General features: G+C 41.2%; 1 protein-coding gene across 1 annotated transcript in view; it reads right to left on the bottom strand.

The window, feature by feature from the left end:
• The window catches only part of myo3a (myosin IIIA), a 180,065-nt gene that overhangs the window by 108,530 nt on the left and 57,769 nt on the right, over window positions 1-13,766 (bottom strand). Inside the window, exon 15 of the mRNA XM_052016177.1 lies at window positions 569-648. Coding sequence (XP_051872137.1) covers window positions 569-648 — 80 coding nt within the window. The remainder of the gene's footprint in view (window positions 1-568; window positions 649-13,766) is intronic.

Consider the following 13,766-nt stretch of genomic DNA (forward strand, 5'->3'; position numbering starts at 1 on the left):
ACCTGCATAGCTTAGTATTTAAGGTCAATACATTGTCAGATTTTGTATCTCTGCTGGTCATTAATATTACTTATAACCTGTAAAAAATATCATTTGTCACACCCTTATTGAGGGAGATGTAGCAAATGCAGTACCAGATCACAATATTATTAACTTGTATGAATTCAATGGACAAGTCAGCATCAATATAAAAACATGATAAAATTCACATGCCATTTTTGACCAGCCTAGAAAATCTTCAGTGACAGTGCTGTTGAGGTTCAGTAGAGATCAGGAAATTCCATTCACTTTGAGTAAAGGACATGAATTTTAAGTGCAAATTCCATTTGGCACCCAAGAATTTGATTCATCCCTCTTCATTCTTCAGATTCAGCCAGTGACTCAATTTCTGACACGTATCAAATCTGTTCCGTTATGCCAAATTGAGCAAATCTTGAGTTCTATCTCAGAGATCGACCACTAATACCATTCAACATTTTTCAGAAAATAAGTGTTCTAGATAGCAGTGATGCTAGTCAGCATTAAAAAATCAAAGTGAAATTCAACATCCTATGCTCTAGACATCTACCTTTGAATGGTTCATAGAACGCTGAGGAGTTCGAACTCGGGGGACTGTTGCACGTTTGCTCTTAGAACGAGTCAGATTTCCTAGGATAAAATAAAAGAAGGTGGTTTAGTTAATAAAACTAAAGTCAACTTGTGCTGGGGTACCTATTTTGCTTGCAACTGGTGAAGAAAAAGGAATTAATAAAGCACATTATTGGTATTGGTATATTATTGTCACTTGTACCGAGGTACCGTGAAAAACTTGTCTTGCATACCGATCGTACAGGTCAATTCATTACACAGTGCAGATACATTGAGTTAGTACAGAGTGCATTGAGGTACTATAGGTAAAAACAAAAACAGTACAGAGTAAAGTGTCACAGCTGCAGAGAAAGTGCAATGCAGGTAGACAATAAGGTGCAAGGTCACAACAAGATAGATTGTAAGGTCAGAGTTCATCTTATCGTATAAGGGAACCATTCAATGGTCTATGTTTCTTAGGCTTTACATATAGAGGTATTGTGTACAAAAATCAGGAAGTTATGCTAAATCTGTATAAAACTAGTTTGGCCTAGCTGGAATAAAGTCAAATCTTATGAAGAACTCAAAGGCTAAGAAGAAGGTGTAAGGATAATTTATGTGAATTGTTCCAGACGGAGGAATTACTGTAGCATGGAAAGACTAGTGAAATTGAGGTCCTTCTCTTTATAACAGAGAAGGAGATTTGATAGAACTGTTTAAAATCATGAGAGGTTTAGATAGAATAAATAAAGGGAAGCTTATTGATGGGTAGTTGATCAGCTGAAACAGGAGAAGGATCAGAGATGACATGAGGAGTGACTGGTTCTTGAGAAAGGTGTATTGGATACAGCCATACCCTGAAACTTTGAATTGTCAATCCTGTCCTTTCTTCAATCATGTATCTGTGATTGCCACAATATCATAGGCCCATGTGCTGATCAGCGCTCTAAGCTCATCTACCTTATTAGTCAGACTTTCTGAATTAAATAGCTACAATTTAGCCTTGCATTCTTCCCATATACCTTATCATGCCCATGTTTGCTCTACCTACTGGACTGACTTGGTTTCCCTCAAAATTTGACTGCACCATCCCTTAGGTGTACATCTGCTCTGTGTCCATTCGCCTGTTAAATTATTGATATCCAGCCCCAACGTCACTAGCAAAGCAAGAGAATTATGTTTAAAAATGATAGATTCTCAATCAACAATGTTTTTCAGAAAGCAATCCTGCATTTCAACTACACTATGTGTAAAAATTTTCTATCCTCCCCATATCTGTTATTATCATACATTTGTTCACCATTCTCATCACCTCACTGAGTAGTGTAAACAATATACTGTATCATTCCACAGGAAACTACCAGCAAAATCCTGCTGTCTGATCAGCTGATGCATCTAACTTCCCACTCTGTTGGAACTCAGAGGTAGTCTGAAGGAAATTCACCAGACTAGTTCCTGTGATGAGAGAGTTGTCCCATCGAGAGAGGCTGCCCGGGTTGGGTCTGTATTCTTTGGAGTTTAAGAAAAATGAGGGGTGATCTTATTGAAACAAAGAAGGTCCTAAGGAGGCATGACAAAGTAGATGGTGATATGTTTTCATTAGTGGGAGAATTTCAAATAAGGGGGCATAGTTTCAAGATAAGGAGCCAATCATTCAAAACTAAGGTATGTTGAAATTTCTTCTTATAAAGAGTGGCGAATTTCTGGAATTCTTTGCCTCAGAATGTTTTGGAGGTGAGATCATTAGAAGTATTTAAACCAGGGAAAGGTAAATTTTTGAACGATCGGGAATTGAGGGCGATGGGGATCTAGCACAGAGGAGTTGAGGCCTGGGATAGACATCGAACGGTGGGGCAGGCTTAAGGGGCCTGGTGGCCTACTCCTGCTCCTATTTTCCTATGTTTTTGCGTTCTAGTACCTAGTGGCCTAAGATCCAACACAACTTCAGTATCCTCTCCTTATTTTGTGATTTACCTTCAGGACAAAATATTTATTTGCCTTTTTGATAGCCTAGTCATGCCACCTTTAACGTGCCTACACACCATGAACCTACTTCTTTAAAATGAGCAGTATTTCCTTCTCTTGTTTTCACCAAACATATTACTTCACGTTTCTTTGGAATGAATCTCATCTGCCAACTATCTGATCTTTAATCTATCTGGATTCTCCTGCAGTCTTTTATTATCTGCATCACAGTCTGTCAAACTCTGTATTTCACTAGTATCAGCAACTTTTAGTATTGCTCCTCCAATTTCCTTCTGGATCAATTGTGTATATTATAAATAATAGAGCCCTTTTGGATACCACTCACTACAATCTCTTAGCCTGAGAAGTTTCACATTGTTTTAGAATGTACATTGACCTCCTTCCCAATGTTACCAAACTCCCCTAAACTCCATGTATATTTGCCGTGGATTTATTATCAATATTTTATTAATTAACTTTGTAAATCCAAATAAGTATCATTTGTAGCATTTCTCTTTTCTACTTGTGTTTTTTTTCAAAGGACTGTGTAAGACTGATCTACCATGAACCATCCTTTAGAAATCTCCACTGGACAAACCTCATTGATTTATGTTTCTCAAACCACAGTGGTGCAGATGCCTCTCAGCTCCAGTGGCCTGGTTTCAATCCTTATCTTTGGTATTTCTGAATATGGAGTTTACACATTCTCCCTATGACTGTCTGGGTTTCTTCCAGGTTCTCCAGTTTCCTTCCATAACCTGTGGCAGGTTAATTGGCCATCATAAATTGCCCCTAGTGTGCAGGTGCATGGTAGAATCAAGGAAGAGTTGATAGGAAGGTGGGGAGAGTAAAATGGGATTAGTGAAAATGTATGCCAGATGGTCAGTGTGGACTCAGTGGGCCAAAGGATCTGCTTCTATATTGTATCATTCTATGGCTCTGTGCTTACTAAATTTGTCACTTGCTACACACTCTTACAGAGGGATCAGAATGAAAATGGACAGCGTTGGAGAGCAATTGATTAGTCACACTGTGTTCTGGCCATCCCTCAAGCAGCTACACTATAGCAGATTTTCTGTCACTGTCACTTTGCTGACTATCTGAACTTGGTGTATGCAAATTGGTTCCTGCAATTCATACTTGACAATAGTGGAGGCACATCAAAAGTATTTCATGGGCTGTAAAACATTTTGTAACTTTCCTGAGATCATTTAAGGTGCTTATATAAATATTTGTCTTTGACGAAGTACAGGGTTAATGGCAGGATTCTGAGCAGTATGCAGGAACAGAGGGATCTTGGAGTCCAAGTCCATGGATCCCTCAAATTTGCTGCGTAAGTTGTTCGGGTGGTTAAGAAGGTGTATGATGTGCTGGCCTTCATTAGTCAGGGGATTGAGTTCAAGAGCCGTGAGGTAATGTTGCAGCTCTGTAAAACTCTTGTTAGATCACACTTAGAGTATTGTGTTCAGTTCTGGTCACCTCATTATAGGAAGAATGTAGAGAGGGTGCAGAGGAGATTTACCCAGATGCTGCCTGGATTAGAGGACATGTGTTATGAGGAAAGGTTAGGAGAACTAGGGCTTTTCTCTTTGGAGTGATGCAGGATGAGAGGCAACTTAATGGACGTGTATAAGATTATGAAGGGCATAGGTGGAGTGGCCAGCCAGTACATTTTCCCCAGGGAGGTAACAGCAAATACCAGAGGACATCCATTTAAGGTCAGGGGAGGAATGTTCAGGGGAAATGTCATTACACGGAGAGTGGCGAGTGCCTGGAATACACTGCCGGGTTGGTTGTAGAGGCTGATACAATAGGGACATTTAAAAGGCTCTTAGACAGGCACATGGAAGTAAGAAAAATGGAGGGTTATGGACTGTGCAGGAAGGAAGGGTTAGATTGATCATGGAGGAGGTGTTCATATAGTTCGGCACAACATTGAGGGCCAAAGGGCCCGTACTGTGCTGTATTGTTCTATGTTCTATTACATTCATTTGAAAGGAAAATAAAAAATACTACAGTAATGTTGTAATTTAATTACAAGGCAGAACATTGGAAATACTCAGCAGGTAAGGCAGCATCTGTGGAAAGAGATGTAGAGTTAATGTTTTGGTCGAAGACCCTTCATCAGAACTGGGAAAGAGAGAAAAATAAGTTAGTTTTAAGTTGCGGTGAAGAGAGGGAGGGATGGCTAGGACAAAGCAAGTACCTCTGATGGACTGTGTGCATATCTTGTCACTATACTACAGGAAGGAGCATTGTGTTGCACTGGAGAAGGAGCAGGATGTTACCTGGGATAAGCAGAGTTTATAAGCAGAAAATGGATAGAGTGGATTTGCTTTCTTTGGAGTGGAGGAGGCTGGAGGAGGTTGATAGAGCCGTGCAAAATTATGAGGGGCATAGATAGGGTGGATAGTAAGGAACTTTTCTGAGCAGGAGTATCTATAACTAGAGGGCAAAGGTAAGGTGTATGAGATGAAGTGGGGATCTAAGGAAGATGTTTCTTTCACTGGAGGATTGTTGCAGGCTGGATCACACAGCCCGTGGGGTGGTGGAGGCAGGTACTCTCCCAACATTGAAGAAATATTCAGATGAGCACCTGAAGCTTCATGGCACAGAAGGCTATGGATCAAGTGATGTTAAATGGAACAAGTATTGATATGTAGCTGATGGCTGACAATAGACATAATGGACTAAAGGACTTGCCTCCTTGGTGTAGAGCTTTACGTCTCTATGAGATGCTGCATGACCTGCTCAGTGTATTCAGTGTTTTCCACTATTATTTCAGTTTGAAGGGAATACTGGGTAGGATATAGAATGCACTGCCTATTTGCTATAGACCATTATCCAGTTCTATTAGTGTTGAATTTCACTTCAAGAGTTTATCAGATTAATATCCCCATAACTTCTAATCTTGTTCTATCTCTGTTATTAAAGATTCAGCGATGCTTATCATCATCTCGACCCCGGTACAATTTTCCAAATTAGATGAACAGAGAGAGGTGCCTATCAAGTTAATGGGTAACACGAGCCAACAACACTGAGTTGTACATGCTGCCTTTCATTACAATGCAAAGTTTTTTTTTCATTCCTTGGTGGAAAGGGCTATAGACTTCATCTGTTTAAAATTCAAGAATTGACGTTGAGTTCTGCTTGACACAACCACATTGCGAGTCAGGAAGGGGGAAGTAGAGAGTGGAAAGGTGTGCTCTCTGTTCAAAATATTTCTCTTATGTCTGTGCAAAATGGTTAGAGATCAATCCCTGCTGTTTAATAAATAATTTAAACTTTACTGCACAATCAAGATATAGTGTACTCTGAACAGCTATAAACATACATTAGTATTGAAAATTATTCCAAGACATATTACAGAAGCATGTTCCAACAAAAACTGACAATGAATCAATTTGGATGTGCAGGTAAACATCTGGTCAAAAATCACAGGATCTAGGGAGGGTCTTACAAATGGAGAGGAAGAGAGAATTAGTGTGGTTGCTGGGTGATGGTTGAGGGAAGTGCCAGAGCTTAGGGTCTGCCCTGCTGAAATGTCACTTTGTGGATGAGGGAAGTGAATGATGCATTAGAATCCCAAAGTGGAGGAGCACAAAGTACTCAGCTGGTTTTAGGACTAATGGAGGCCTCAGAGATGGGCAGGGATGAGGCTTTGAAGGAAGAATTTCATCAGAATGTATTGTTTTATATCTGCGTTATTGGGAAATTTAAAAGGACATTAAAGGGACAGTACACTGTAAATGGCAAGACCCTTAACAGTGTTGATGTGCAGAGGGATCTTGGGATCCAACTCCCAGAAAGTGGCTGCACAGGCTGATAGGATGGTAAAGAAGGGATATGGGATTCTTGCCTTTGTTAGTCAAGGTATTGAGTTCAAGAGTCGGGAAATTACGTTGCAGTTTTTAAAGCTCTAGTTCGACCACATCTGGAATATAGCATTCAATTCTGGTCACCCCATTATGGGAAGGATGTGGAGAGGGTGCAGGTTTACTGGGATGCTGCCTGGTTAGAGGGCATGTGCTATGAAGATAGGTTGGACAAACTTGGGTTGTTTTCTCTGGAGCAGTAGAGGCTGAGAGGAGACCTGATAGAGGTTTATAAGGTTATGAGAGGCATAGATGGAGTAGACAGCTGGTATCTTTTTCCCAGAGTCGAAATGTCTAATACTAGAGGGCATGCATTTAAGGTGAGAGGGGCTAAGTTCAAAGGAGATGTGCAGGGCAAGTATTTTTTTTAAACGCAGAGAGTGGTGGGTTCCTGGAACGCTCTGCCGGGGAGGTAGTGGAGGCAATTACGATAGGGGCATTCAAGAGGCTCTTAGATAAGCACATGAATGTGCAGAGAATGGAGGGATATGGACATTGTGTAGGTAGAAGGGATTAGTTTAGTTAGACATTTAATTAATAGTTTAAACAGCTTGGCACAACATCACAGGCCAAAGGGCCTGTTCCTGTGCTATACTGTTCTATGTTCTAAAAGCCACTGTATATTAATATGCAGAGAATACTGGGTGAGCAGGACATGATGCAGTTTAGGATGCAAGATCAGCAAATTTTACTTACATATTAGGACATGGAAGTAGGCCATTCAGCCCATCAGGCCCATACTAATTCCCAGCAATCCAATCAATCCTATTCCTACTCTTCCCATTCCCTTGTACCTCTGCATCCCATACTCTCTTACATTTCCATCAACTCCCCTTTGATTCTATTAAAATTGTAGGGTTGTGCAGCACAGAAATGGGTCCTTTGGTCCACCGCACACGTATACTAGGGGTACTGCACAGGAGCCAATTAATCTCCCAGCATGTCTTTGGGATGTGGGAGAAAACTGGACCATCCAGTAGAAGCCCACACAGTCACAGCGGGAATGTACAAACTCCACTCAGACAGTACCAAAGGCCAGAATTGAATTGGGGTCCTTGTGGGGTGAGGAAACACACTGACTGCTCCATCGCTGTGCCACACTTTTGTTTTATGAAATTGATGTTATTGGGAAATGAAGGATGTCTTGGGCAAGAGAAAATTTGAATAGTTCAGTCTGAGGTGACAAAAATATAGATAAATATTGTGGCAACTAGGTAACTGTCACAGAGACAGAAACAGGAGACATTTGTGAAGGAACTTAGTTAATACTGTTTCTGAAATTGAGATTGGCATCAGATAGAACCACGATAATGGAAACCAAATGTCTGGGCCTGAATCAAGCAATAGAGAAGAAAACTATCTTGGAATCATATACTCAGAAATTCTTCTTATTCAGTCACTTAGGATTGAGGATGACTTGCTTCCACTCCGGTTTTGTTGGTTTTGAGATGACAGATGAGGCCAATGTGAGAACTGCAGACTCTTCCATAGGTGGGGCAGGAGGAGGTGGCTGGCTTTAGTTTATGAGGTGTCCACGCCTTCTGCCGTGCACGTAGGTCTTCTGTATACTCTAGATGCATGGCCATGAGGTTCTCAGTATTAGTCTGAATACTCCTTTGCCACTTTGAGTGATCACAGGCCAAAAACTACCATAGGTCAGTGGAGATTTTGCATTTCTTCAGGGAGGCTTTGAGTTCATTCTTAAATCTTTGTCTCTGTCCACTTGTTCACCTCTTCCTGTGATGGAGCTCGGAATAGAAGGTCTGGTGTTGGACAGGTGAATGGAATGGTCAGGCCTATGTAGCCACGCACAAGATGATGGAGGAACTCAGCAGGTCAGGCAGCATCTATGGAGGGAAATGGACAGCCGGTTTCTCTCCACAGATGCTGTCTGACCTGCTGAGTTCCTCCAGCATCTTGTGCGTTGCTCCAGATTCCAATATTTGCAGTCTCAAGTGTCAGCCCTCTGTATCTGACTAATTCTAAATAGAGCCTCACTGTTGGGGTATTAACCTGGGAGAGGACACTGACACTGGTTTACTTATCCTTGAACTAAATTTGAAGGATATTGAAGAGACAGCATTGGTGATATCTCCCTAAAACCTTGAGGAACCCTCTGTCGGTAGTCCATGCCTCAGAAACACACAGGGAGGCAGGATCATTGCTGCCTAGTGGACCATGAGTTTTATTTTGGATCTAAGATCGTGATCTTCAAAAACCCTGCCCCTAAATCAACTTAGGGATATGCTGGAGCATTGAAGGCATTGATGATTTACATCATCGAGGTATGTCTTCGTTGAGAGGTCAATCCTGGGAAATGGGAGGTGATCCATGTTTTCAAGGGTCTCACTATGAACTTTTATGATTGGAGTCAGTGTGGGGTACTGCAGGGATAGGTTGATAGAGGACCTTGTGGATGTTGAGTGTTAAGTCCATCTTCTTGTAGACTTCAATGACTCAGAAATTACAATGCAAAATGTCACATTTTTATGCATTATGCAAACCAAATGCAATGAAAAATAAAACTCGATTGAAACTGAATGGATTACTGCAAGGATTCCAAAGTCCATTATTTTAATAATAAAATAAAAAAATGCAGTTTTTTTTTATTTCTGTTATTTTCATCTGTTTTTTCCACGTGTATGTCACATTAATGCACAGAGGCATACACAGTGGCATCCAACATTATGTAATCTGATGTCACTCCTATAATTTTAAGAGGCAGACAAGTGCTCTGCACAAAGCTCTTCTTATAGAAATAGTCTTTTATGGTGCTGCCTGTTTTCTCCTGTGTTGTAGGATATGTCCCTGAGCCTGGCTCTAGCAGCCTAACTCAGGTACATCCCCTTCACATTATGTACTTATTCATCTCTTCTTCAGGCCTTTTATTACCTCCTGCACTCCCCGACCAACTCCACCACCTTTGCGACTACTACCTGTCCAAAACTCACAGCCCTTGTCTGGCCTTTCCCCACCAATTGAGCGCACTCTTTCTGATCACACCAACCCCTGATCCCCTCTAACCCAACTACCTCCTACCCCTAACTGTTTCCCCTCACCCCAACAATCACTGGCAGTCTCCATCCTGAGGCTCCAAACAACCCCCATCTGAATGTTGGTACTTCTACCCCAGCTCAGGATTCTCTCCCCACCAACCACCTGGACCCAGCCCAAGCCTATAGCTTTCTGGTTTCCTTTGTGTTCTCTGCCCTGTAGAAGCCCTAGCCCAGAAGGGAAAGGTATACCCTGTGTAAGGTTGATTCAGTACCATGACATTTTATGTTTACTGACTCTCCGACTATAGACTGTTCTAATCTTCTTTGCAGGCCATTGAAGTTCATGGCACAGAAGAGGCCATTTGGTCCTTTATGTCCCTCATGGGAAAAAGAACTTTTTAATCTTATCCCATTCCCTACCCCTTCGTCCATAGTCCAGCAGGCACATAAAGTTACAGAGAGATACAGCATGGAAACAGGCACTTTGGCCCAGTGAACATGCTGATCGTTGAATGTCCAATTTTACACAAATCCTGCCCTGATCTATTTTATTCTCCCCACATTCCCATCAATTTCCCCCAAGAATCCACTCATCTACACACTAGGGGCAATTTGCGATGGCCACTTAATCTACCAACCTGCCATCTTTGGGGTGTGGAAGGAGACTGGAGCATCTGGAGAAAACCCATGCAAAGAGAACATGCAAACTCCACAAAGGCAGAACCACACAAAGAACGTGCAGACTCCACAAAGGCAGGACCACACAGAGATTGTGCAAACTGCACAAAGGCAGAAACACACAGAGAACGTGCAGACTCCACAAAGGCGGAAACACACAGAGATTGTGCAAACTCCACAAAGGCAGAACCACACAGAGAACGTGCAAACTCCACAAAGGCAGAACCACAAGTTAGGATCGAACCCAAGTCACTGGAGCTGAGAGGCAGCAGCTCTACATGCTACATCATTGTGCCACCCCATTAATGGAAGTTGCTTTACATCAATCAACTTGAGTGGGATTCGAACCCACGGAAGCAGAGTGCAACAGATTAACAGTCCATCACCATAACTACTTGGCCACTTCGCCTAACTGACGACCTTCATCCTGAATTACTAGGAACACTTTGAAATGTTCACGGAGTAAAATAAAAAGTAGAACATGTACAGCAGGAGAAATCATAACTAAGAAAGTTTCCAGTTGTTCAGGTGTGACCAGAATTTTAACTAGTGTTTGGAGCATATGTTGGCACACTTTGATTAGCAGGCTGGTTGTGCTTAGTATTCAGTTCTACTAAAGTTTATCAAGATTGTAACTCGAAGTTAACCCAAGGCTATGACCTATAAACAGAAACTGCCAGAAGTACACAAAGGGAATGTCTATGAGAAGATGGGCTTTTTCATGGCTTGATAGGTGTTTTGAACATTCTCCTATATTTCAGATTTTCAGCAACTGCAGTGTTTTATATCTTAGTGCTCCTGCAATTTTTTTCTCTTGCCTCTGTTCTCCTTCATCTCCTTCTTCTGTCATCTCCTCCAGACAGATCACCAGCTACTAACAAGGCATCACCACCTTCTCTTAGCCAAAATCGAGCTGCTGGAGGGACTCAGCAGGTAAGGCAGCACTTGTGGAGGGAAATGAACAGCCGACCCTTTGTCAGGACTGGGGCTGAGATGTCAACTGTCCACTTCCCTTCACAGATGCTGCCTGACCCACTGAGTTCCTCCAGCAGCTCATTTTTAGCTCCAGATTCCAGCATCTGCAGCATCTTGTGTCACTGCATCCACTCAATCAGCACTACCACCTTTTGTGTCACTCAGTTTCTCGTGGTTTCACCCAATCACTGACATTTCCAGTTCTCTCACTAACTTCCCCCTTCCCTGCAATTTGAAACATTTGATTACCTAGTTCTGATGAAAGTTCATCTTGCAGGATGAACTCGGTTTCTCTCTCCATTGTTGCTGCCTGCCCAACTGAGTATTTCCAGTATTTTCTGTTTTTATTTCAAATTTTCAAGCATTTTGCTATTTTTCGACTACATTGTGCCACAATGTCCATGAGCATAAATGCCCTATAATGCTGCAGACAAGTTAAATTATTCACTGTTGATTGCATCAACTTAACCTTAAAGCAATCGGATCTGATCACATGAATAACTAGACTGTGACAGCAATTTTTACACAAGGCAGGTCTGTGGAAAACTTCAGCCATAACTTTTGAGATATTTTAGCCACTAAACCTCCTTTAAATTATGCCAAGCAACTTCCCACCCACTCAGGATAATTCTGTACTGCAAGTAATGAAATAATTGATTTCTTGTAATGACATATGGTCAGGTATAGAAGCGAATACACCATATCAGAAAAATAACAGAATTAAAAATGACATTAAAATTTTAAATCTTAAATTTTAAATTTAAATTTTAGTTACAGCGTGGTAACAGGCCCTTCTGGCCCAACGAGTCTGCGCCGCCCATTTTAAACCCAAATTAACCTACCCGTACATCTTTGCAATGTGGGAGGAAACCGGAGCACCCGGAGGAAACCCACGCGGACACAGGAGAACGTATAAACTCCTTACAAGGGAACATAGTCTAGATTTTAGGCCTCATCAATTACCACAAATAATTTGAAAAACATCCACTGTTATGTAACCAACCCATTCAAGTATGTCTGGAAATAAAATAGAAATGAGAACCTCATGGAAAGAGGAAAGAGGCTAAGCGTTATTTTCAAAAATATTTTCTATATATGGCATTTATTTTTATCTTACAGTCCTGAACTACCTTATAAAATTATTTCCCTTATGAGTAGCATTATTAGTGTAATACAGTACTACTATACAAATTAAAACATCCTTTGAAAAATGGCTAGTCAGGGAGATTGGAATTTCCTGGGTTTAACAGATTCATATTCATTGCTTTAGCAAATAAACGCTTGACCTTTGTGAAGCAGCCTAGAAGGAATATAAAAGTTAAAAAGTATCACCAGGACAACATTGTAAAATGTTTTAGGGGGAGAAAAGGCAGAAGGAGTGCACTCTAAGATAATTATGAGGCTTTTAAATATAACCTCTGTGAAAAGATATTGATTATCCCATTAGTTTCTGGAGATAAGTGTACATTTCCTCAGTGACCTGGATAGGAATGGCAGCTAATGAGGTGTGAATTTAGCCTATTAAGCAGGCAATCCATAGTCTGCAGTCCACAGTTTTAAAATGATTGTGAATAGGTCCAAAATGTCTGGAGACTGAAAAGAATTTGTTTAAACTAAGTAAACCACATTGTGTGCAATCCTGGTATAAAATCTGGGTTATAAATGCTAATGTAATCACTGTTCCCTCTGATATGGAATGTTTGTTACAAAGCCAAGAATCCCCATGAGGGTTCATTAATATGTAGAGGTTGTTGATGTCCTGTTTCCAGTGTGGTCCACTAGTCAGCCAATGACAGCTGCACAGCTGCAAACCTTTAAAACAGGGAGCACTGAAAACAGATCAGGCAGCATCTGTGCAGAGTTAATCAGTTAACACCTCACAATACTGATCTTTGCTCATTGTTCTGAAGTGTTAATACTATTTTCCCCTTCACTTGATGCATGAACTATTGTCTGTTGTTATGTTTGATAATTATGTTTGTGACTCTAATTTCCAATTGCAGGTGCCTACCAGCTCCGAGGACATCTATGTATGTCAGCAAATGGAAACTGCATTTGTCTCCACAGCACTTGAGACCAGACAATGTTACAGGTAGAATCGGTAGTATCCTTCGCAACAGGTATTTGTGCAAGATTAGGATGATGGATGGGAAAATACCATTCACTGCCACTTCTCTTCCAGGAATACCTAACCTGGAGAAGCTCTACTCTGCTCTCTGACAGGATTTCTGACTATCCTCTTGCTTCATTCACATTCAGTGACTTCTGTTTCCCTTGTCTTTGATAAGGTGTTGACTAAGACCCACTTCCACAGCCACATCTACCAGATAATCTTGTTTACAGTTTATCCCCATGGTCATCCCAGCTTTAACCCCATTCTCCCTGCAGCTTAACAAGCTTCTTTTCGCTCCTTCCCAGGTCTGATTATAGGGTCCTCAGCCAGAAAAATTTCTATTTCTCTTTCCCATGGATGTGGCCTGACCTGCAGAGTATTTCCAGCATTTTCTACTTTAGACTTCCAGTATCTGCAGTTTTTTTTATTTTTCAAAATATCTAATCAGTTGGTCATGACTTGTGAGGTAGCATCACTGCTTCACTTACATGGTAGTTCTGATAGCAATTTGGTTGTAGACTTGTTAAGCTATCTCTTCTCTTTTAATTTGATGATGGATATACTGTACTTTCCACCATCATCTAGAAGATGGAACAC

Source organism: Pristis pectinata, chromosome 5 (assembly GCF_009764475.1).
Source record: "Pristis pectinata isolate sPriPec2 chromosome 5, sPriPec2.1.pri, whole genome shotgun sequence".
NCBI classification, from domain to species: domain Eukaryota; kingdom Metazoa; phylum Chordata; class Chondrichthyes; order Rhinopristiformes; family Pristidae; genus Pristis; species Pristis pectinata.